The 25,209-nt window shown below is 36.2% G+C and overlaps 1 protein-coding gene across 4 annotated transcripts in view; it reads right to left on the bottom strand.

The window, feature by feature from the left end:
- CCDC171 (coiled-coil domain containing 171) overlaps nt 1-25,209 on the bottom strand; it is a 173,692-nt gene that overhangs the window by 29,712 nt on the left and 118,771 nt on the right. For 3 of the 4 annotated variants that reach the window (XM_032205832.1, XM_032205835.1, XM_032205833.1), the window contains one exon: nt 17,420-17,551. In XM_032205832.1, coding sequence (XP_032061723.1) covers nt 17,420-17,551 — 132 coding nt within the window. Of the gene's footprint in view, nt 1-11,069; nt 11,289-17,419; nt 17,552-25,209 lie in introns of those variants that run through there. The other variant, XM_032205834.1, reaches the window with a different exon arrangement.

Below are 25,209 nucleotides of genomic sequence, written 5' to 3'. Positions count from 1 at the left end.
CCATTCGAGCGTGGCATGCACAATTTAAATGTGCCAAAAAGCAGGTCAGCTCTGTTACAACTTTTTTTTTTTTTTTTTTCCAACCCAACATGATTCAGTGCCACACACGGGGCCTAACTCTATCCCCTTTCCTTCAATAACAATTACTTTACCCCAAAGTTCTCAGAAGATAGCCCAAGGGAATGAAGCTCTAAATAAAAGGCAAGATTCTCTACAAGAGGTAATGACATGACTTCCTACCAGAAAATTGAAAAGGGAGCTTTGAAATAGAGACTGAAAGGAAAGTACCTCTACTGGAAACCACAGTGGATGGGCATAACAACAATTGCCAACAAAATTATTACAAAGTAGAAGAGTTTCAGAAATAACATTGATTTGGAAACTGACAGATTAAGACTATCAAGCAATGGGTTTGTTGGTATAATCACGTAGAAAGAATCCTGATAATTTTACAGCAAAGTAGCTATCTGTAACCTTTACTACTCAGTAATGGACCGTGCAAGCAAATTACCACTTCACAGGATTAACAAAATGCATATTTTTATAGGCTGACAACACTTTGTCGTGGTTTAACCCGGCCGGCAGCTAAACACCACACAGCCGTTCACTCACCCTCCCCACTCCCTCTCTGGGTTGGGGGAGAGAAACGGGAAAGTGAAGCCCGTGAGTTGAGATAAAGACAGTTTATTAAGACAGGAAAATAATAATAACAACAATAATAATAATAACAATGATGATAATAGTACTACTACTAATAATGTGTACAAACATTTGCACATGCACAATGCAATTGCTCACCACCTGCTGACCAGCCTAACCCCGAGCAGTCCAGCTCCCTTCCCCCTCGCTAGCCACCCCTATCTATTGTTCAGCATGACCCCAGATGGTATGGAATACCCCTTTGGCCAGTTTGGGTCAGCTGTCCTGGGTCTGTTCCCTCCCAGCTCTTGCTGCACCCCCAGCCTGCCTGTTGGCAGGACAGAGCAAGAAGCTGAGATGTCCTTGGCTTAGTATAAGCACTGCTCTGCAACAATTAAAACATCGGGGTGTTATCAGCACTTTTCTCATCCTAAGCCAAAACATAGCATTCTACCAGCTACTAGGAAGAAAATTAACTCTGTCCTAACTGAAACCAGGACACACTTACATGCAAAATATCATTCTCACTGTCTGTTGCACAAAGCCAAGCATACCTGCATGTAATATGTAAAGGAAAAACAATTGCTGCCCCAAAGAACACACTGTTTAAGCTACAGCTAAGGGAATATGCTACCAATATATTATACCCCTACTCAAACTGCTGATACAAAAAGAATGTTTTAGTCAGTCAGGAGGGAAAATAATTTTCAAAAAAAATGGTTTGGGGAAGAAAAAAATGAAAAGTGAAAGAAGTTCCACACTGATATATTTCTTTCAGCTTTCTCTTCCCACATATATTCTAGGCAGGGAACAAAGAGGGACAGGTAGTCACGGAAAATAATAGCAAACTCTAAGTGTGAGATGTCCCCAGAATGAGCACAACATTCTACTAATAAGAGGAACTAAACAGCAGCAGTTGTATTTTATTCTACTAAAAGGTAGCATAAAGGTTCAAAAACCTGCAGTGTCCTATCAAGCATTCAGTATTAAGGTGACACGAGATTAAAACGTTGTCAAAATCCATGTAAATATCAAGTGGAGGTAGAAGCTGCTTGTAACTGGATCATGTTGCTTTTTGTCTATTGGAGTGACATCTTGCAACCAGAAGATGTATAAAAGTTTAAGTACAGAATTCTATTTTTACAACAAAGTCTATAGAAACAGAATCAATAAACATAAGCTTATTCTTTCTCATTGTACGGCACTCCTACATACCAATAAGATATCTGGTACAAAACAAACAAACAAACAAACAAAAAAAAGAACAGTGAATGTTTTTTCTAAATAAAAATTACCTAAACAGTAAGTCAAAACTGTCTGAAGTCTAATAGATTAATTGGATTTGTATGTGTATGAGAACAGCATAAGGCACGGAGAGAAGCACACATTAATCTATGAGGTTATTAAACAGGAAAATCTGAAACAACCTCACACTGAATGTGAGTACTAGATCTGAGTGACTTTTTTTCTTCTGAAATGCTATGCACGAACTATCTAAACAAAACAACTAACTCAATGACTATTTGTCAAAATGCTAGTAAAACCAAATTTACTGAAAATTAAAATACAGTTCCTTTACTGGCTTTAAAAGGTACTCCATTAAGACCAATTTCAATTACTTTTAGTAAAGAAAATGCTCTAAAGGAAAATAGACGCTATTGAGACATATATTTTTTAGGACTCTTGAAAAAATATCAGTTTAGTTTTAACCCTTGTAGAAAAGGTCTGTCGCTGACTCCAACTAATGAATATGATCATCCTCCAAAAGCTAGGCTCAGTACAGAGATTTCCTTAAATATTTTGACTAGAGCTATGAAGGGACTTAGTTTATTCCTTTCTGGCCACAGGAAGCAGCTTGTCAACCACAGAATATCCCAATTTGGAAGGGACTAATATAGATCACCTAGTCTAACCCTAGTCTAACCCCTAGTTTTAGATTAAAACATCTTCAAACTGAATTAAGACAAAAAATAAAATAAAATATGCAATCAGAGGGAAATCTGTCCATCTCATATTTTCCATGCAAAAAGATGAAGATAATCTGCTGTAGTTGCCATTTGTTAGGAGTGACAAAGGTCCCTTTGAGTAGATAGAGTGGATATGAGAACTGCTATTATGTGGTTATAAACAATCATTACTATGTCTATCTTCATATCAGGTTGTAGGTGAATGCCCTGGTCTAATGGAACCCAGGGACTAGAATGCTACAAATTTTTTTGATACAGTCAATTTCTCCTGCTTTTCTTATGAAGTGCTCATGGTAGTACTGCATTCTAATTCAACAAAAATATTTCATCCTACTTAATGCAATGTTTCCTCATTTTGTCAGGAGGCCTGAAAGTATACTTGTTACCTTGGATAGCAAACCAATCTTTCACTTCTGCCTCTCACCCAAAAACCAGTTATGTGCATAAATTCATTATGCCAGCATACAAAAAAGCATCAGTCAGTCTCAGACACACGAAGCAATGATGAAGTAATGATCTAGAAAAACTTAACTGCAGTGTTCAGATAAATGAACAAACTCTAATGGCCATAGCCACATGGACAAGTGTTCTCTATTCATTCTGTCTAAACTCAGTGATGTAACTTATTTGCTTCATACCAAATTTTGTATTAAAACAAAACAAAACAAAACAAAACAAAACAAAAAAAAACATAGGGATTGGCTTCAATCAGACTTGATTTCAAGACCTGGTTCCTGATTTATACCATGAAAATGTTGTATTAGAAACTGCAGGGACAATGTCTCTTGTAAAATCTGAAGAGTCAAGGAAATTGTATGAGCACAGTACATCTACTACCGACCTTCACAATGAACAAACACATTAGCATTCTTTGTTCCAAAACAAAAGTTGGAAAATATTGATAATATCTGCCAAATGTGGTACTAACACCAAGGCTGATAATTGACTATCTTTAAGCTTGGTATGAAATAAATATTTTCCTTCCAAGTCTTGCTTTCATCATAGTCTGAAGAAGAATAGAAAAATGGTCCTTGTCATCCCTGAATGTCTAGTTCTACCAACAACTCATGCATAGCTGAAGAAAAACCTTGTCAAGAAAAACTCATTCTGTTTGCCTACCTTTTTGGTATTGGTCATATAGAAGATGGGTTACATCAACTCAGAAGGGTAAATCCCAATCAACACACGATAAAAACTCGTGGATGAGTAAGAGACACCACAATACAAGAGTCTGGTTTTAAGCCCCTTCTCTGCAAGAGGTCTGCAAGCTAAGTGAGAAAGTTGCTCACTTGGAACAGCTTGTAAGACGCAGACAAGAGACAACTCTTCCATTCAAAAAGCTCCAGTTGTCTTCATTCAGACAATTTAAATACTTGTTATCTGATGAGCTTTTTTAGATAAAATTTTAGAAGACACTGATTCTCTGATTTGTCTTCAGCAAATGCACCAAATGATTTTGTATTACATGGAAAAATACCATCAGATTCCAGAATAGAATTTAAATAATTAGGTTGGGATTCTGGCAAATAAGGTCCATTCCCTTGTCTGGCCAATAGGCAACAACTGGATCCAACTCCTTAGAAGAATATGAGGAAAGGATATAGTGACATTTGGAATTATGTCTATAAAGCTGGATGTTTATAGGACCACTGAAAGAAGAAAACTAAGGAGGACTGTCCTTGGTGAGACGAATTTGCCTACAGAGCCTAAAGTATTATTTAATAGTAGGATGAGAATTAAAACACCCCAGGGCAAAGTGTTAAAATACACTAGAGCAAAGTATTATCACTAGATGGAGAAAGTCCTTTTTAAGTCATTGTTTGTGGCTCTCCTCTGGATTTGCTCTAACACATCCACATCTTTCTTGTGCTGGGGGCCCCAGATCTGTACACAGCACTCCAAGTGGGGCCTCACAAGGGCAGAGCAAAGAGGGACAATCACCTCCCTCCACTTGCTGCCCACCCCTCTGTTGATGCAGTCCAGGATGCAGTTGGTCTTCTGGGCTGCAAGCACGCACTGCTGGCTCATGTCGAGCTTTTTCACCAGAACCCCCAAGGGTTCTCTGCAGGGCTGCTCTCAATGAGTTCCTCTCCCAGTCTGCTCATGCCTGGGGTTGTCCCAATCCAGGTGCAGTACCTTGCACTTGGACTTGTTGATCATTATGCAGGTCCCATGGGCCCACTTTTCAAGCTTGGATGGCATCTCTTCCTTCTGTTGTATCGACTGCACCACTCAGTTGGGGTCATCTGCAAACTTGCTGAGGGTGCACTCAAACCCATCATCTATGTCACTGAAGATACTGAAAAGCACCAGTCCCAATACAGACCCCCAAGGGACACTGCTTGTCAGCAGCCCCCACCTGACCACTAATCTCTGGGTACAGCCATCGAGCCAATACCTTCTCCACCAAATGGTCCACCCTTCAAAGCCACATCTTTCCAATTTAGAGATTAGGATGTCATGTGAAATCATGTCAAAAGCATTACAAAAGTCCAAGTAGATAACATCAGTCTGTCTTGCCATGCCGACTGATACAGCCACTTTATCATAGAAGGCCACCAGACCAGTCAGGCACAATTAGTCCTTGGTGTAGCCATGCTGGCTGTCCTGGATCACCTCCTTATCCTGTGTGTGCCTTGACATTGCTTCCAGGAGGATCTGTTCCATGATCTTTCTAGGCACAGAGGTGAGGCTCACTGGTCTGTAGTTCCTCAGGTCTTCCTTTCTTCCTTTTTTAAAAATGGGAGCGATGTTTCCCTTTTTCCAGCCACTGGGGGACTTTGCCTGACTGCCATGATTTTTCAAATATGATGGAGAGTAGCTTGGCAACTGCATCAGTCAGTTCCCTCAGGACCCTGAGATAAATGTCATCAAGCCCCACAGACTTGTAGTTGTTAAGTTGCATCAGGCCCAGATCCTGCCTAGAAGTCTTAAGACTTCTTCAAAGAAGACTCAAAGAGTTGTGGGAAGCCTAACCACCAATGAAGACTGAGGCAAAGAAGTTGTTAAGCTGTCTGCCTTCTCCACATCTGTTGTTATCAGTTCACCGTCTTCATTTGTCAGAGGCAGTACGCTCTCCTTAGTCTTTCTTTTGCAGCCAATGTACCTGTAGAACCCCTTCTTATTATTCTTTGTGTCCCTCACCATGTTTAGTTCTGTCAGTGCCTTGGCTTTCCTGATCCCTTCCCTGCACATCCGGACAGCATTTCTGTATCTTTCCCAGGGCACATGGCCCTGTTTCCCTCTGTGCATTTCCTTCTTTTGCCTAAGTTTGACCAGCAGGTCCTTGTTCAACCATGCTGGTTTCCTACCATCTCTGCTTGATTTATTACATATGGGAATAGAGAGCTCATGCTCTCTAAGGAAAACATCCTTAAAGAGTTGCCAGCTCTGATCAGATCCTCTGTCCCTAAGGACTGTGTCCCATGGGAACTCGTCCACTAATTCTTTGAACAGCTGGAAGTTGGCTTCCAGTTCAGGAGTCCTGAAGTTCAGGATCCTGACTTTACTCTTAGCCAGGCCCATATCCGTCAAGATCACAAACTCAACCAGGGCATAGTCACTGCAACCCAGGCTTCCTCCAGTCTTAACCTCTTTAATGAGCATTTCTGCATTGGTGAGCAAACCAGTTCCATTAAGTCTTCTTCTCTGGATGGTCTGTCTTATACCCGGACAAGGAATTTTTTCTCAGTGGACTCCAGGAGTCTTCTGGATTGCTTACTGCCTGACACATGGATTTCCCAGCAAACACATGGGTGGTTGAAGTCCACCAGGAGGATGAGAGCCTGTAAGCACATTTCTTGTAGTTGGAGCAAGGAGACCCCATCCACAGGCTCCCCTTGGTCAGGTGACCTGTAGTAAACCCCAACCACAAGGTGTCCTTTGTTGGTCCAATCCTTGATTTTTACCCACAGGCTCTCAACCTGCTCTTTTCCGGCTGTTTCTTAGAGGATACTATGACACATGATGCCAAAGCACAGGTAGTATAAAGAAGGTGAACTGAGAATAATTATGCACTCTTTCTTTTAATACAAGAATGAGAGAACATTAAATGAAGTAGCAGAAGCCATTTGCAAAACAAACAGATAACATATTTTTTCAGAAAGTACATAGTTAAGCCATGGTAGTCCTTTCCACAAGTCATATGAATACTTAACTTTATATAGATTCAAAAAGCAATGGAACAATAAATGGAGAAGAAGAAAAAATGAAAACATTGAAGGCCACTGAATACAGAAGCATGACCTTTGTTTCAGGAGGTCCTTGAGCTAAAATGTTGGAGAATGGGAGAGATTTTAGAGACATTGTTTTCCTGTTTCTTATACTTTTTCCTTTGTTTACCCCTGTCTAACCAGTTTATAAGCAGGGACAACCAGACTTACTGTTATTCTATGTGCCCTCTAGGCGTTAAATGTTTACTCAGTCCCACAACCTATTTCCCAAAGGACTAAAATCTTCAGCAAGTCTCACACAGAATAAATGCAGAACAAATCAAGCATCTAGAGTAGTGACCTTTGCCAAGGTACAGACAAACATCACATTTTGACATGTAGAAGACTCACTGCTCAAAATTCACTCTCGTGTTCTTTGCAAGCAGTTGTAAAAACTTCAGAATTTAAACTTCAACTTGTAACCTTTAGCTTTGCAAAATATTAAATTTATTTTAAAAATGGGATGATTGCTTTGAGAATGGGAAGCTGGCTGGAAAGAAACTCTGGCACTGTAGACAGTAGCAAGGGCATCATGCTCTCTAATCTTTCCCTTTAGTGTTATGTGTCATGACCAGGAAGAGGACACACGAATACATCCCATTCTAAAATAATCTGCCTCTGAAGAGAAAGAACTCCAAACTAAATTATAGTCTTCAAGAATTAAGTGGGCATTGAGAGTTTTCCCCACAATGGGAGTGGGCAACTGCTTCCTCTTCATCTTTAATTTAGAACTGTATTTTGTCAAAACTGACTGTGATGTGGAAGCCATTCAAAGGACTCTGGGTATGCGTTCTATCAAGGCTCCAGGACAATAAATAAATGGTGGTCTTTCCATGGACATTATCTTTTCAAAAGCCATGAAAGACTCAATCCTTTTCAGGTGAACTTGCCAACATGCGAGCTGTGTATCCCTATTGTTCAGGTTTACAAAACAGCTCTCCACTCATCTTTCCATTAATTTAGCACTCTCTAGTCCTCACCCTTTTCTCTCTAGCCCTTAATTTCTTACCACCATTTGGCTTCTGTGGAAGAGACTATAGCAAGGTAAGCGTTAAGGAAGATTACAATAAAATTGGGTTCTACAGTGGACAGTATTCAATAAAAAATGAGTGCCCTATTTCAGATGCTTTTGTCTTGGAACACTTACAGCAATAGTACTTACCAATTCTAAAAAATGAACGCTTTTCACAGTCTAATGAAAGTGTTGGAATTTGTGACCTTAGGATGCTAGCGGTACCTATCACTAGACCATCAAACAATTCAGCAACTGAAAAATCAGGACAATAGTTTCAAAGTACTTCATTAGCATTGCTGCAAGATACATGTAAGTACGTAAAAGAGAAAACTCATAGGTAACAAGATATGTGAATTTATGAGACAAAGTTTACTAAAACATAAATATAGGTTATATGTATTTATTTTATATATATAGGTAATTAATTAATGACAAATTGGAAGAATTTGGGATAAAAAAAAAAAGTTAGCTTTTAATCCTTTCATAACTCATCCTCTTGGAATTTCACTTGAGTGGTATACCACTTAAGATGTTATCCTGGCCTATTTCTTAAATATAAGACAATTGTGAAATTAACACAACATACAGTTTTTTATACCTAATTTTATATTCTGAAAGGTTTACTGTGTTTTTCTTAATCCTTAAGTTGCATATTCATTGCTATATTTTCCTCTAACTGCTGTCACTTATATTGTCATGCAGAAGGGCAAATCAGGGTCAGTTTATGTAAGCGGCATCAATCTGAAAAACTTCATCAGTCTTTATTTCAAGGCATTATGCAAAGAAAACTGACATTAAGAGAGCCTTAACTGACAGCAAATGAAATCAATCAGCAAATCACTAAGCCATAATAAACTCGCTCAAGTTGTAGATAACCCTTCCTTTTCCAGGTCCTCAACTACAAGGCCCACCAAATGCAGTATCTGGGCAGAAATGTCTCCCTCGATGCCAATACAAGATTCTTGCACTAATATAGTGTTGTTTGTTTGTTTTTTTTTCTCTGTAAGTGATCAGTAAGAATAACAAATGTTTGAGGAGATGCTTTATAATGATGGAATACTAAGCAGTTAAGTGAAAAAGACTAAAAAGATTTAGCATTTTAGAGGGTTTTTTAGTTTAAATGTAATTAATATAAAATGTTTTGATTCTGTGCTTGCTACTAAGATATTTGTGTAATTAAGTTTGTTTTATTAAATCCTATTGTATAGGCTCACTTGCCTAGCACTTGTTAGTTTTTGAAATTAAAACAACCAGCACAAAAAGTAAGGCTCCAGACAATTCCTAATCTTTCATGATATTCACTTCATGAATTCCTTTTGCAACCCACATGATTATTGGCAGTTTAACAGCTGTGCTTCTGAATGGGCTTATCTGTGTTACAACAGCTTACAATGCAGACAATATCAAACAATACAGTCACATCCAAGCTATGGAGTGGTTATCTGATACAATGACTCCTTTTTCTAAGATACTGCACGGAGATAACCTCATGAGTATCTGAGAAAAAAATATCAAACAAACAAGGTACCATGATAACTATTTTTTATTTTCTGTTATTGGACAATGCATTCTTTTTGTAACTACAGCATTTAAGAGTCTGCACTCACTGACTGAGCCAGCTTTGGCATCATGTCTACTGAGTGAACCTTCTTATATATTAGCACAGGTTTCATCTTAACAGATTACCCACCTACCACAGATAGAAATGTATGAAAAATTCTAAGTGGACAAAGGCAGATATTTACACCATTGCTTGAAAGGGTCAAGAAAGAAATTTCTCCATTAAGAAAGGTTACTGAAAGGTTAAATGATTATACACTAACTTTGGCATTCAAGATAATCAGCATCAGATCTTGACTGTAAGTTTTTACAAAATTAATAATGCTTACAAAACAGGCTGGATAAAAGTTAGCGCATTCATAGGCATAAAGATACAGCTTTCAGTATTTGATTAATTGGTGATTACAGATACTGACTTTGATATTTACTGTCCCTAAGTATCAAAGACTTAACAGGACTGAGGTGTAATCAATGTATCAGCTACTACAAAGCCTTCTGACAAGGGTTCTTCATTTAGTCTCTAGCTGTTTATTAGAATGAAGTAAGGCAAGGTGAGAAACAAAAAAGTGAAAGTAGGCTGAGAAACTGATGGAAAGACACTAATGATAAGGAGGGGGGAAACTGGGGAAAGGAGAGAGAGTAATAGAATGCCCACTGAGGACAGGAAGCAAAAAACTGCTAAAAGAAATGAGGTGAGGAGTAAATTGGGAACACAATCAGCAGAAAGAAAAAGTGATATGAAACCCAAACCATAAGTCAGATTTCCAGCATCATTGATGCTTTGAAGATGCTTCACTTATTTATGTTGTATGTTGTGTTGGGCAAACGTACATCAATGTTATGTTTCATTAACAAATGTGTAACAAATGTAGTAATCTAAACAGTAACAAATTCAGACTTTCAACTCCTCAGATTTTCAAGGTTGCATTATTTAGTAAGGTTTTTATCAAAACCAGCCTTTCCCAAAGAGAAGCTTCCACCACTGCCCTCACAGAAACATCCTGGAACAATTCAGGGGAGATTCTGGGCATCTGTGGTTATGTTACACTAATGAGAAACCTCATAAGGTGGTTTATCCTTGTGCCAGAAGCAATCTCTCTTGTAATGGAATTTGGATCCAAGGAGCATATAATTCATTTGAATACCACAGAATACAATGCAGGATTCTCATAATATCAGACCATCACCACCAGCACCTTAATAATCCAAAAAAGTTTATGTATACTTTACAAGGAGTGCTTTCTGTCAGGTCAGGTGCATGAATACATCCAAAATACATACTGTGCAGTCATAGCACATACATGCTTACAAGGAACACTGTCTTTAAAGGAGTTATAGTTAAAATAAATTATGCTAAAATGGCTTCTAAATACTTATAGTCACAATGCAACGTATCTGGAGACACGACTCCAGATAACAGCTGAACACATTCAAGGAGATGCTAGAATCCTTCATGTTAAATCTCTTCAATCTAGTCGTTCAGATTTTAATTAGATGTTAATTATTGTTCCTTAAGCCTTGCATCAACTTTATTTTTAGTTCAATGGAATTTGCAAAAGATCAGCATTGCAGGAGGTGTAATCCCACTCTCATGAGTTTAGTGCACTTATTTATAAACATTTCAACTCACAGTACAAGTACAAAGTATTATATTAATAAATAATCTTTTTTTTTTTCTTTAAACAATATATTAGAAGGCAGGCTGGTGGTCAGTCCAGAAGCAACACATTTTGACAGTAGATAGGAAATGAGTTCTTTTGGAGAGGAGAAGAAAAGATGAGGAGGGCAGCCCAGGTTCTGTTGACAGCATATGTTGAACTCCAGGGGAACGAAGACACAGTTTTACCCAGTAATAAGCTGAGCAGTCAGATTCCAGAAGAAGCACCATTCTGGCCTCTGTAATAAAGTGAATAGTTCCTTCTATGGGTGAAATGGAGGAAATAAAAAGAAAGCAATAGAAGTGTTTGCGTGTTATGTGCATGCGTATATAAACGCGCTGTCGTCAAGATTCCATCGAAAAGGTTTCTCCTCCTCAAGATATTAACAAGTAGAAAAACACAATAAAAAAAAAAATAAAAAAAAGGAAAGAAAACAAAGAAAAAGGCTCCAAAAGAAGATTTACAAAATCTTTACAAGTTTTACAACTACACAATTAAAATACTAGCAACTCCACCATTAATTCATGACATTAAGTCCTCATATCAGAGCTAGATGTAATGTTTGAAAGATTTGGCCTATGCAGATGATGAAATCTGATGACAGAATTATAATGACACTTTTGAAATCACTTGCTTCCTCAATTCGGAAAGAAATTTTTAGTTGACAAGTAAACACAGGAATGGAAGTGTTTTTTATTTTAAGAAAAAACACCAGCAGAACTCTATATTATCTTTTACGTTCTAATGTTTTATGCATGTCTAACATTAATGAACAAGTGAAAATACATACAAATGACGACACGCCTTAAACTTTAAACTACATTTACGTTTGCCTGATTAATTAGAAGACCTACAACACCATCAGATAAGGCATGTCAACATCACATTTGAATATATAATTTACATAAAATAAATGGTAGGAACCTATGCTTCATAAATTTATAATTACGTGTTAACACTAATGATAGGTCAGTACTTGACTACATTAATACCACCACTGTAAGCTGTAATGTTATTACTGCACTTTTCATTTCAAATTACCTCAAAACACCTGAGAAACCAAAAGAAGTATATATAAATCCCCAGGTGGACTTCCTAAACCTGTATGAACAGACTAACACATGCTGAAAACAGAGGGAGAACAAGACGGAGGGAAAATGAGGAACCCGTAAGAGTGAGAGGGGCAGAGCAGGGACAGAGAGGGGAACAGAGGGATAGCAAACAAGACAGAATGAGGGAGACAGAGACAGAACGGTCAAAACATGCACAGAGTGGAGACAGGCAGAGAATCTGAGATGGAGCAACAGGCAGAAACGGAGGAAGGGAGAGAAGGAAAGAGAAGAATGGAGGCAGCAAGCATGTGCATGCAGCAAAGAGCATGCATGCAGCAGACAGCGCACATGGCAGAGAGAGCATGCGTGCAGCAGAGAACATGCACACACGGTGAGAGAGACAGAGACACAAAAGAGGGAGACAAAGAGAGAGGCAGGCAGGCAGAGCACAAGAAAACTTATCTGTCTCAAACGCACCTGGAGGAGAGAAAGCAAACCACAAGTATATAGTAACTATTTCAAATTTAAGGAAGAGCTTAGTAATAAAAAATAAATATATTTACTCATATCACTCATAGTCCAGGTTTATAACAAAGAACAATTTTATTAAAGTGCAGGAGATTTCCTACAACCAGATCAATTGTCAATCTCACACCTCAGGTAAAGGGCAGTACACATAGAAGTGTTTTCTCCTAAGACCTATAACAGCTGACAAATACAGACATAGGTATGTGCATCCCTTCTACACAAGAAGCCCGCTAATAGTCTTGTCCTCCCGTCTACTTTGCTGTAGATAAATACACCAAGTATGCAAATTCTCATTAAATTCACTGACAAAACTCACATATTTTGGACTCTCTAATTCATATAAATCCTGCAAAACAGCAACATCAATTCATCTCTGAACACCAACTCTATCCTAAAACAACACCCAGAATCTGTATCGTATCTTTTAGCAACCAGACATTAGAGGAGGAAGAAGACTCTCCCCGTGCCAAATACTGACCAAAAGCAACCACCACAAATTAAAAGGGCCAGTTAATAAAATGTGCAAATGGAGACATTTTAGATAGAGGTTAAGTTAGTTCCCATGACACAGAAAATGATTACTGTTTCTCTAATTGCACATCTGCAGGCAGCTACCACGTGTGAACACCAGTGGTTGTCTGATCACATATCCATACACATGTGCTCTAAATGGTATCTTTTGGACAAGCTGTGGATATGATTCTTACAACTGTACCTAGTTTCTAGTTGTCACCATTTTTTAGCATCAATGCCTGGATAAATCTGTATTACTTCTGTCTAACAAAATATCTGGGACATCCTCCTTAAAAGCAGTTCTGCTCCTAAATCTCTTGTAAAAGCAACCTACAACAGTTTTGTTTTTTTTCTACACAAGGCAAAGCTGCTGATTTGTGTATTGTCAGCCTTCCTCTGGTTGGGAATCAAACACAAAAATATTTTGAAGTGCAAAGCTCTTTATACATTGGTATTGTGAAATTGGTCTGAGGTACCTAAATTCGCTTCAATAGGTTCTTTGATACCAGTTCTTATCCTTCTGCATCTACATCCATGAACAGAACAGAACTACTGTATACCAATGTTTTATTATACATGATGAATATTTACATTAACTTAGGTTTATTTGGGGACTATATACATTGTTTTTACTTCAAATTGCTTGCCATGAATATTCATTACATATATGATGTAAAAATACTTAAGACAAATTAGAATGAATCTTCTGAATTACCACTTTTTAGGTGACCCAACAATCTCTTTCAGAATAGAGCTAGAAAACATTATCCTCCTCATAAAGGTGTAGCACAACTCAATTTTGTATTTTATAAAGAGCCGGTAATCTTTAATTTAAAGATTAATTTAAATTAATTTAAATAGTTATCTGGTTAATAAACCAGTTAAAATTAACTGGTTAAATAGTTATCTGAAAAGTACAATTACTAGAGTAAAGAATTCCATGTTATTTCAGTTACTCTTTTTCATCCTGTATGCTGTATTTATTGAAGGTTTCACATACTGTTTCAACTTTTTGTCTTCATGGGAATATTCAGGCATGGCCTGAACAGCATACTTTAAATCCTGTTCTGATGTGTTTTAGTAGCTCAAAAAGAACATTTTATTTTGCACTTTCAAACTTAGCAAAGTAAAAAACAGTATGACTTTGTGACATATCTTCCACAGCAATTAAATATCAGATGAGGGTATTTCAAAGCTATAGCCATCACATATTTTTATTCATGGAGATATTGCAGTTTTTTCATTATTTATCCATCTCAAGTGACACTTTCAAACTATTATACTAATTCTTGTTACAGTTTCCAAGAATTTAACAACTGTCTATAAATTAAGTCGTTACTTATCACTAGGTATTAATTTCACTGTTTGCATGGAGTTTCAGAAGACATTCAGTGAAAGGACTTTCTTGTTGAATAACTTACATTTCAATTCATTATCTAATTTTGCAATTCAATAAAGTGCAGAGTTTGGAGAAGATTCACAGAATTTTGCATCCCAAGTGTTTCATTACCCAAAGGTCTATCGCCAGAGCGTACAACACATTAAGTCACTTTCTATACAGGGATTTCATTTGTCTGTTTGTTTGATCAGCCCTGTAAGTATTAATACTATTTGGAATGCTGGATCCACTTGACAGAAGAAAAAAAAAAAAAAAAGGCACCGATAATTAAGTATGCCAGAAAAAAAAAAATCTGATAGCTTAGTTCACAGTAAAGCAACTTAGGTTCATTATGCCAATCTTCTGTGCACTTGTTTTCTGTAGCAAAAGCATACCTTGCCCAAGAAACAGTCATATGGAGATAACAGCAATTTAAAAATTCCAATACTTCCCATATTCCCACTGACAAGGTAAATTAGGAATAGCAGATTTCATCCTGTCAGATGCTTTTATGTACCACTTTTCTGAAAAATTTGGAAGAAAGATAACCTATCTAGATGTGTATCCACAAACAAGCTTTTTGTCTTCCTCTCATACGAGGAAAAGGTGAGACACTCTGAAACACTGGATATAAAATTAAGATTAATTACTGATTCCAACCAGCTGCTATGAGCCGGATGTATGAAAAACAAAAATAAAATGATGTGTTCTGTATTCAAGAGCTCTGATAGCTAAGTGCTTAATCCCTACCATAATGTCTAATTTAGAATCTTAATTTCTCTGCAATTTTTTCAAACAGCAATAGATTTAAACTTGGAAAAGAACTCCTTACATCTAACATTCACAGAGAATAAGGCCTTCAAGTGAAATGTACTCATTGTAGACTAACTATAAAACACACATATATCAGTTAGATAGACCAATCATATCTTTCTACTGTTTTTTCAGTTTCATCCTCTATTTTTAATAAGAAGTATCCATAAATTGACTATTAACTCCTTACATCAATCAAGACTGCAGGATTGCACTTAATATTGTTTTGCATACAGTGGTGAAACTAAAACAAGTTTGCTGACTCTCAGCTAAAAAAGGAAATTTTAAAACAAAGTCTATATAATATACTTGGAAAGTTATCAAACAGGGACTGAGTAACTAATCAGGAAAAAGAAAAGAAAAAAAACTTCACAGGGAAATAGACTGTGGATCACTGATGCTGTTCATGTACCTACAGAGTAACCACGTATAATCTGAGCTGTCAGGTGAACACAAAGTATGTTTATAATACATACATTGCCACCAGTAAGCTAGCCAGAGCACATCTTGCTATGTGTTAGTTCCTATATCACAAGCACTCTATGCAAACATGAGTTATATTTTTTTAGACTCCTATTTTTCTTCATCTTTTTAGAAAGGAAGAAGAAATGGGTTGTCTTGCAAATGCTTCTTATAATACTCCAGAGGTCAAAAAAGAATAGGAGTTGGGGTGGAAGGCAGCTAAACACATAGTAAGTCACTGATTTAGAAAAGCAGAATTTAAAAGATGGTGATTCCTATAATCACCATCTTCAAAAATATGTCACCTGTGGAACTTTCTGCATAGCCATAAAAGTGATCATCACTGTGGGGAAACAGTTGCAACTCCACCCTCTGCTAGAGACATACGGCTGCATTAACTAAAGTTCACGGGAATTTCAGGTGTTACACTTTACTACAATTTTATAAAAGCATGATAAAAAAGACAATTTAAATCTTTATCACACTGAAACATGTGCATGCAAGAGGGAAATAGTATGAAGTATGTGCAGATTAGGATATACCTCTCTTGAATATTTGATTTTTGTGACCCTGTTCCTGCAATTACGTACTGCATCTAGAACAGAGTATCTACAATAAATTAGAAAGGATTACTACAGAAATGCATGCACACTATGCAATATTTGCAGTGTCTGAGTTCTTTGCACGTTACACGACTAGCTTTCCTCTCTCAGATTCACACAGGACAGCACAATGAAAGAAGTAAGCAGTCACTTTGCTTTTCATTCTTCCATTGAGAAAACTAAATGTTCTGCCTTTAGCAATAATGTAACAGAAAAAAAAATAATCAGTTATTCTGCAGAGCTACAGGGACTAAGGGATAGTTTATGTATAAGATAACACAACAAACTTTGAAAAAAAAAATAAGACATTACACAAAATCCGTTTTCAGAGTTGCAAATACGTACATCTTTTAGTTCATTTCTCTTTCTTGCCCATTGTTTCCTCTTTACCAAATTAGTATTTTTAAACATACAAGTGCTTAAGCCTACGTGAAGAAAACAGCCTCTATATTTGAGTATTTCTAGTTGTGGTTTATTTTAAATAAGGAATGCTCAAAAATCACTACTACTACTAAAACTGTAAGTGTGATACTGACCAGAAGAAGCATAAAAATGCTGTGTTTGTTTTCCTACTTTGCCTTACCTAAATCAAGAAGAAAAAAAAAAGAGAGAGAGAGAGAGAGAGAAAGAAAGAAAGACAGAAAGAAAGACAGAAAGACAGAAAGAAAGAAAGACAGAAAGAAAGAAAGAAAGAAAGAAAGAAAGAAAGAAAGAAAGAAAGAAAGAAAGAAAGAAAGAAAGAAAGAAGTAGAATAAACTGGTATTATTTTTCAAAGATAATATTTGAATTTTCTACAGTCATACTCCTGCCAGTTATTTAACATTATAATTGCAAAATTAAAAGTTCACATCATCTCTGAAATACAATATTCATGAGCATATATGGAAATTATTTCTCTTTCAACTGTTGACTGCAATAGTTTTGTTCTTCACACATTCTAAGCAGCCCAGCTTCTCATTCTGTCTCAGATGCCAAAAAAAAGGGGGGGAAAGAAGAAACAGGATTGTTTTAGACTCTAACCTGAAATGCTACAACCTCTGGCCCGCCCTTCAGCCCTTCCACTGCAAAGGTCTCTAGGTGCAGTTTGGGTAGCTGCAGGGTGAAGTCATTCCTGGTTGCCGCAGTCTGTGACAGCAAGGTCTGATCTCTGACCTAAAGGGAAAAAAACAGCATCAATGGTAATTCCCCTTCAGACACATTAACTGGGATGAACTGGGTCCCCCTGAGCCCACTGAGTGGACTTGCATTGATCGCTGGACCTGAAATCCATGAATAAATTTAGGACTAATTGATTTTTCGTTGCAAATAAATCTCTAATTCAGAGTGCCGGGAGAGAATGTTAAGAAGAAAAAGCATCTTCCCCTGGTCTGAAATGAGAAGGAAAGACACTAAGGGCTCACAAGCCCACCTGATATATACATTTTACAGACCTATCCCCTGTAAAAACCTTGTAAGAAAATAAATAGTAATTGTACTTCTGACTCAAAAAAAGACCCACTAGCTACGAAATTTAAAAGTTCATGCAATCATACAAACAATAAACTGTTACGTGAGTTCTGCCTACTGTGTGGAGATCATATAATTCCTTCACAATTAGGTTCATTTAATATTAATTCATTTAGAGCCCTGACTACATTGAAAAATCCTCAAACAAAACAAACAAACAAAAAACAACCTGTAGTACTTCAATTAACAGAAGGAGAAAAGAAAAAATCAACTACTACTAGTTTTCATATTGTGGACTCATATATAAAAAATAGTGCACTAACTGGTTTTAATCAACTTTTATACAGTTCCTAACTGTGACATTTCAGGGGTGGGAAACACTACAACTTGTACAAAATTCAAACAGTTTGATATTTATTTATTTAGTTTTGCAGGCAGTCTGAAACGAAAGCATAAAACAAAAACCCCAAATACTATCAATGTGATTTCTACATATGGCCACAAACATAACCAAATGCAGTTGGTGTCACAGTGCCACCTACTGACTAAGAGAGAAACTGTTTTCAGTTTGGAGACCAGAGTGACAAAAATACGTAGTAAAAACTGAGCAATGTAAAGCGATTAACACTGTTCTCTTTACAAACAACCAGACTTAATAGTCTTGCGCAAGAGACTTTTTTTTTTTTTTTTTGGCCATTATTTACAATGCACATTTTTCCATATACTACAAAATGTAATTAGGCTATCAATTAGGCATGGATGAGAAATAGGTTATATCTAAGATACAACTTCCATGGACACATCACTCATATACATCATCACACCATATACTGCCACAAACCCATTTTTCATTGTATTTAATATAAAAATTGTCATGTCCACTTTCAAAAGATCCCAGTAGTCAGGTATGATTCTAATACAGAAGGACATGCAAGCATACAAACATACATTACTATAAATGAAAAGATGAAATATATTCATGTGGCATAGATTTTATCTGGTGAGTAATAATAGCTAGTACTGCAAAAATAATTGACTCTTTTACAACAATAGACATTCTGATATTAAAACATATACTAAACATACACTAAACACATATATATCAGTATATAAATCATTTACTAAATAGTATTTAAGATAAATTTGAGTCTTTCAACCCTTGGTTGAAAGAACTCACCATTAATCAACTCTCATTTATTTTAAATCCCACATTGCTTTTTTGTAGTAACTTACAAAATTAAATTTTGTAAAATGTTGATGAGTGAACGTATTTCAAATAGTACTGCGGGCTTTGAAATCTGCTCTGAATGAAAGAAGCATGCATGTGTATATCTACTGATACAAAAAATAAAAGATTTTATTTTATTCGTTTCTCTGTTCTGTGGGAATAGGGAGCCCTACATTTCCCAAGTTGACCTAAAGAATTCCTGTCAATACCTGTGGCTGCCAAACATATGCACTATGATGCAATTTTTATAACAGGAAAGGTCCTCTACACATTTTTTGCACACGTAGTGCACCAGGTTCAGGATATACAGTCCTGTGGAACAAACATACTCTCTAGAGTCTTCTGTCAGCATGTGTAATTCTGGTCAGATGTTAACCTTGCTGAATATAACAAAATGCATTACTTTAAATACATATATATATATATTTATATAAACTCACACATACATACACTTGATTTACATTTTTATAGATATAGATATATATATATATCACAACATTTCAGTTTCTTTGCTGCCAGTATGCACATAGATAAAAGAAAACATTAATGTGGATTAAGGTACTAAGAATTTATCAACATCAAACCACCAGTGTTTTGCCTTCTACCCTTCTGAACCGTAGTCAATAGATCTAAATATTTTACTGCACCCTGGCCAATTCATTGTTTGATGTTTAAAAACTCACCCAGAATCAAAGAAAATTTATTAAATTTGAGCCCCCAAATGAGATACTATTAGCTTTGAAAGTCAAGTTTAACTGCGATATTGATAATTCTCTTTTTTCTGTGACAATATTCACAAGGGAAATCCCTATGTCAAAGTACAAAAGCAGATTGCTAATACTAGGGGGAAAAAAACAATGTATAAGCAATGGAGGTATAATACACACACAATACAGACAGTGGAAGGCCTTTTAACCCTATTAGTTTCAAACTCTCCATTTTAGTATTGGGGCCTGACACTCAATGAAAAATAAAATTTTTCATTGACATTTTTTAAAATGGCTGAATTGAGGTAAGCATATGTAATTAATACCACAGCATCAGAAAAGTACATATTAGTTCAATAAAGAGCATAATTTTTGAAAAAGAGCTTCACAATTAAAATAAATAAATAAATAAACTTTTTTGCGTTTTTAAATAGGCAGTAAAGAGTAAATCTCTTTATGAATACACATGCTAAGAAACAGAAAATGAAGCTAGAGCTTTCTTTTGAAAAATACTGATAAAGGTTCAGGAAAAATAACAAGAACAAAAGACTGAAGACAGGTTGTGCAAAAAAATTACATGGCTTCACTAAAAGTGGAAACAGTCTTCCATGTGGCTACCTTATTCAAGGAATGGAAAGTTGTAAAGGCCATGCCCACATGGATAGTCCATATCTACAGGTTATCTTAGTTAATATCTAATTTCACCACTTCATTGCTATTTACTTTTTGAAAGCTAAAAATATAAATACAGGAGTTGGGAGATCATGATTAATTTGTTATTCCCTAAGGAAATAAATACAGTATTTACACACATTATAGAACTATCAGGCAAAGGTAAAACTGTTAGGGTAGGTACTTTATATATAAAAGACTAACCAAACAAACAAACAAAAACATTTTCTTTGCCAATTGTCAGGAAGAAAAACTATTCCATATAGTAGTTAGGCTTTATGAAGCAAGTTTCAGAGCTTTTTTGCACTTAACACTTTTTTTTTCTTCTCATGAAATCTAAAGCAAGAATATTTTATCTGAAAGTGCTCTTAGGCTTGAGACTTATAATCTAAAAAAACTAATCAGGCCTATTGCAATGATGAAGAATTTCTAAAACCAGTTCCACTTCCCTATACTCAAAAATGAATATAGAGTAAACATGTATAAATCTACCTACATGCAATGTTTGCAAAGGTTTTGTCTATTCCTAGTTTTGTTAAATACATTTTTGGCTGGGACAATGAGAAGTTACAAAAGTTATTTTATATGGAGTATAGTTAGTACTATGACAGTGGGCTGCTAGGTATGACCATTACATTTTTCAGTTTAGGCTGATATGAATACAGTGTGAAAATGGGGAAAATCACAAATGAACTCAAACAACTCTACAGTGCTCAAAGCATTTTAAAACAAAGGAGCAAAGTGACTTACGACTGTGTTTAACTTTTTAATTAATTAAGAAAGCAACACAGAATACAGCACCATAGCCACTCAATTTAAAATCAATAAAGTACTGATGAATTCAGATCAAAGCTGAAACTGAATAATAAACTGAAGTTACATTATTGACTGAATCAAAGGTGTAGAATTTGATGAACTAATTCTACATGTCCAACAATGATGTTAAAAATTCTCTGCTGATCAGAGGTAAAAGTAATTTCCTCTGCAGACTACTTCCATGCTCACTTCTTTGTTTTCCCTCTGTACACTTTGAGCTAGTATGTCCAGTTATGCCAACTGAGACACAGTACAAAATGCTAGCAAGCTGTGAAAGGTGTCAAGATGTGCTTACCCCTTCCTAAAGCATTGCCCGCTTACGGTCTGGTTGGTACAACAAACCAGAGATTTTAATCTCTCAGTTTGGGCCTAATTCATCGTTTTCTCATGCTGAACAGAAAATACTTGGATATAAATTTCACAAGGTAAGCAATACAGTAGAACCTTTTATAAGTCCAAAGTTCACAAATTATAACTAAAAAGTAGTTATTTTTACTACTAAAAGTAGTTCTTCAAAAGTGAAGGCCTTTGGACTTAACTACGCTTCCATTTCCTATCACTATGCTAATTGCATACTATCTGCAATTTAAAAACTACAAAAAACTACAATGATACAGTGATATGATGATAGTGAATGACAAACAACAATTGAGACTTCCTGACTTTGAGATGACCACGTTGCTGAGACAACAGAAGCTATAAATATGTTATGCAAATCATTCTAAAAGAGTGATAGCAAAATGGCTTCTACCACATCTATGTACTCTGCATGTGACATATAATTAACAAAAATGTTTTTAGAATATGTATTTCTTAAAGCAACGAGACAGTTAGAAAGCAAAGTGCATCTAAGTCTTAACCACAGTCTTTCAAATACATGTTCATGGCTGGTTTAGCTGCATAATGTCCATACCTTCTGGACAACATGTAGAATGCAGGTAATACTGCAGAAAACAAAGAAATGCAAGTTGCTGTTGCAAAGATGATCTTTCATGGTAAAATACATATAAAATGTATAAAAATATTTTTATATACTTTGTATATGGATACTCGTCCATGAAACATCTTTATCCATGAGTATGTTTCAGGAATCAAGGATTGCTCCAGAAGCCAAGACACTGCCTGTGACAAGACTGTGCTGCTTAAACTCAAGGCACTTTAAATCAAACATAAAAAAATCACTGATTTTAAGTAAAAAATATATTTTTTTATTTTATTTTATTTTTAATAAAGCCAACTATAGCAAAGCACAACATACCTCTGTGAGACAAAATAGTGCCACGTACAAAGGAAAGGGCTACATGGTACTGCTTAAATGTCCAACAGAGTTAGGTTTGAGTACTTAATAAAAATCAACAGATTGTGTATAGTTTTCCATCAGAAGAAGAAATACATCCCCAATTCCAAGTGTCCGACCATTGATAGTGGAAGATTTGGACAGCATCTGTACATATCCTGCTACAGGTAGCCATACATTAATCTAATCAGATAAACCACTTAATTAAAATCTACTACAAATTTCTGTATTAGCATACAGATTTACTTGGTCCCCTTTCTGATTACTGCCATACAAACCTGTATTTAATTATAATTCAAGTCCTTTCATGGGTGGTGTTTAAAAGAACACTAATTACCACAAAACCACCATGTATGTAATGAAGTGTATATGTTAAAACTGAAGTTTGGGGCATGCTAGTTTTGTTGTTGTTGCTGTTGTTTTGCCCTCTGAAATTCCAGTCAAGCTTCTGGAAATTAATTTTCAGAGTAGAAAAATACCATCCAAAGCTTACCTAGAAGTTTAATTCAAGCTTTCTCATATTACTACAGACAGACACTACATGCTCTGTTGAGCAAGATGTTAATTTGATCCAGAGTTGTTTTTTGCAAACATTGACCACTGCACCTAAGCTTCGCTATAGTTGCAGGATGTGCACTATAATACATCCCCTATGAATAGATTTGCAATGACCTTGGGCTGAAAATGAACCTATGTTTGGAGAAAATAACAGTTAATGTATTCAGTAATTCAACAATTCTCCAAACAAGGATTTTTCCTTACTAAAGGCAAACTACACAAAAGTATTCAGCCTATTCAGCCTTCAAAAAAGAAAAAAAGGGGGAAAAAAAAAGGGGGGGGGGGGGGGGGGGGGGGGGGGTTGAAGATAAATACACTTTGAAATTAGTTATTTAGATATGTTGAAAGTGAAAACAGGCACATAGATATGACATTCGACAATGTCTTATCTTTAGTTTGTCAAGGATTTTAAATCCCTCTTGAGCTGGAGTACCATTTTTAGCTTGGCTAGGTCAGAATGACACTGAACAATATGAGTGATGACACACTAGACAGCTATATGGACAGAGTTGTCATCAGCAAGCCAGCTGTGCTAACACCTGTATGTCCTGCACAACTGATCTTTAGGAACAAGGATCAAGTAAGTCAGATTACTAGGGAGGGAGAACAAAAGTACTTCATAAAACATTTATACGAAAAGGTGCTAATTTGAGATGGAGAAGAAAAATTCATCTTTATATTGCTTTTTTTTTTTTTCTTGTCAGGGAAAAATAATAGCTAGTTTCCTACTATAAACTTCCTAGAGCAATCTTTAGAGTTTTAATATTCTAGTTGGGTTTTCTTTGTGATTTTATTGCATGAATACATACCATGGTTTCAATAGGCTTGTGATACAACATGCCTTGTTGACAACTGACATCCACAGTGATAAACAGACCCTGAACACACAAACACACACAAGCAGGCTTCACTCTGTTAATGTATCTAAACACATTAGAAGAACCAGTTCTGGGAATAAAATTAGGCTAGGGAAAAAAAAGTCAAATTTAGATCTCAAAAAAAGAGTTCTTAAATCTTTATAGAGATACCTAAATAATAATGATAGACACTTAAAGATCACAGTTAGCTCAGAAATAAATGGGGCTAAAGGCATCTAAATGGGATCTAGAAGTATTGGGCAACATCTATTAAGCCTGATTGTGGAAGCCAGCTTTAGCCCCATAACTGTTCCATTTTTTTTCAAGGCCCAATCAGTTTGTGGTCTTCTTGCTGAAACTAACAACTAATGCTATTTATCAGTGTTATCACTGATGTATTCATGTGTATATGGACTTAAAACTTCTATAAATTAATTTCTTACAGGCTATAAAACAAACATCATAAGGAGATGTATTTTATTGCTATGGACCACATCAAAAATGGCAATCTAATGCTACAATGTCACTAATTCTCAAGTGTTTCAATATTTCACCTCATCTCCAACTGTCTCTTATCCTTTATTTTTTAATACATCATACTTTTGCATAAAGAAAAATGATTTTGTCTTTGTATTTTACAAGGATAACAGAACGGATGAATGGACTGCATAGTATTATTTTTTTTTTTTTTTTTAACTGATTGCACTGTGGGACCCAAGTCTCATGTACAGCCATTTTATAGACATCTCAGAGAAGACACCAGGGTGGGTGGGAGGAAAGCAGCAGTGAGGCAACATAACACAATGACTGCGTGGAAGCCCTTCTGCCAACTGGCATACAAACCTTCCAATCAGCAGAAACAAAGTGCATTACAGAAGTGAACAAAAAGGAATTTACTAACCAGGTCCCAAAAGGAAAGGAACACACTGGATAGGTGCTTTGATCCCTGGACTGTGCCAAAATGTCAGAGCGAGTGGGCTGCCAGCAGGTATTGGGAAAAATATTTTGGGGAGGTTTTTTTGTTTTTTTTTTCTTTTACCAACTCATTATCACAGTTCATCAACCTCACATAGGATAGCGGTAACAGTCTAAGCTTGAGAAGACATGGTATTTTATTAACCTGCTAAAAAGGCCAAATCCTAAGCATGTGGTGTTTTGGGCAGACCGAAAACTTTGCCAGCCCATAAAGCTCGTCAAGACCTTACTAGTTAAAGAGTACAAGGGGAAAC

This window comes from Aythya fuligula, chromosome Z, assembly GCF_009819795.1.
Source record: "Aythya fuligula isolate bAytFul2 chromosome Z, bAytFul2.pri, whole genome shotgun sequence".
NCBI lineage: Eukaryota > Metazoa > Chordata > Aves > Anseriformes > Anatidae > Aythya > Aythya fuligula.
The sequence above is the reverse complement of the archived record's forward strand: the minus strand, read 5'-3'. Positions and strand labels throughout refer to the sequence as shown.